This window comes from Cyprinodon variegatus, unplaced genomic scaffold (assembly GCF_000732505.1).
Source record: "Cyprinodon variegatus isolate N-32 unplaced genomic scaffold, C_variegatus-1.0 Scaffold1474, whole genome shotgun sequence".
Lineage (NCBI taxonomy): Eukaryota > Metazoa > Chordata > Actinopteri > Cyprinodontiformes > Cyprinodontidae > Cyprinodon > Cyprinodon variegatus.
In genome coordinates this window covers 137803-139167 of record NW_015151927.1, presented here as the reverse complement: position 1 = coordinate 139167, position 1365 = coordinate 137803, and the positions used below count along the sequence as shown (strand labels likewise).

The following is a 1365-nucleotide window of genomic DNA, read 5'->3' as shown; positions in this document are numbered from 1 at the left end:
GTGCATCCCTAGTTAAATGCAGAGTGTCTCCAATGTGAGATCAATGAAGTTAAATTATTATTATTTATTATTATTATTTTTCAATAGAACAAGACAATTTACATTTAAAATAATAAAGAAATCAACTGCATTGTCTTTTTTAAATGCATGTTATCTAATTTTCTTATTTAAAGAGTAAAGGTACTCATTTGATTGATAAATGATATTGTTTACCTACTATAATTAAGGGTAAATGCACATAATTTAAGAAAAGTTGACAGATGGTTTTTGCAGTGTGGTCAAAGATAAGTAGCTGGGATTTCTCAGACGTGTCCGATAGCCTCATTAGGTGGATTACTGACCCTGGTTGTGTGGAATAATTTCATGTCTGTGTGTAAAGGAAGATGACCTTAAAGTATTTGTACAAGTTATTTTGCTCTGTTTAGTACTTTCAAAACCATGAAAGTTTCCTGGGTGAGTTTCTAATTGTGTCTTTGGCTGAAAAGTGGGTAGAGCTTGTTTTGATCAGATGGTTTTCTGCTTTACGTGATTGTTTCTCTCTTGTTGCTCTCCATGGAAAGACCATTGCTTAAGGTAAGGACGGATCATCTGTTATCGAGCAGCCCAGACCACAGGAGCAGCCTAAGGAAGTCTCTCTTTGTCTTTTTGCCGTCAGATTGCCATCTTACCCGTACAACGTTCCTCTCTGTAACGGCAGTCAGACCAATGTGACCTACCTTCAGGGGGACTTCTCCTCCTCTGCAGAGTTCTTTGTATGTGTTGGTGTTTTTGGCTTCCTGTACTGCACTGCTACTCTGGTCCTCTACCTGGGCTTCCAGCACGTCTATCGTCAGACCAGCCGTGGTCCCATCGTTGTAAGTATTGCTCTCAGCTTTAAGGTTTCTGTCAGTCTGAAGTCTTTGACTGGATGCATTAGGCTCGATGTTCTTAAATACAAACGTTTTATTTACCGATTTCCCTCAAACTCAACTGAACTGCAGTTCTAACAAGGATCAACGAAAGTGGATGATTGAACTGATTACAGATTTCTGTAAAATGAGCTCATCATTCGTTTTGTATGGAAGCCCAATAGATTCATAATTAAATAAATAAATAAACAAATTATGAAATAAATACAATTTTGATAAATAACAAACAAATATATAATATAGTCACGAAATAAAAACATGGTAATGTTATGAAATATATATCTTTATTCTTTAATATCTACTTATTATTATATTTATCATAATTGAATATTTCATGATAATTATTTTCACAATATGCTTTTTTAAATAATTACTTTTTATTTCATTTTCCAAGATTTTGGAAAATAAAGAACTTTTTTCCAAAGTTTGTCTTTATTCCATAATGACATTCTCCACA

At 34.0% G+C, this 1365-nt stretch overlaps 1 protein-coding gene across 1 annotated transcript in view; it reads left to right on the top strand.

Moving 5' to 3' along the window:
- sypl2 (synaptophysin-like 2) overlaps positions 1-1365 on the top strand; it is a 12568-nt gene that overhangs the window by 4783 nt on the left and 6420 nt on the right. Inside the window, exons 3-4 of the mRNA XM_015403261.1 lie at positions 561-573; positions 656-854. Of these exons, the coding sequence (XP_015258747.1) occupies positions 561-573; positions 656-854 (212 nt within the window). The remainder of the gene's footprint in view (positions 1-560; positions 574-655; positions 855-1365) is intronic.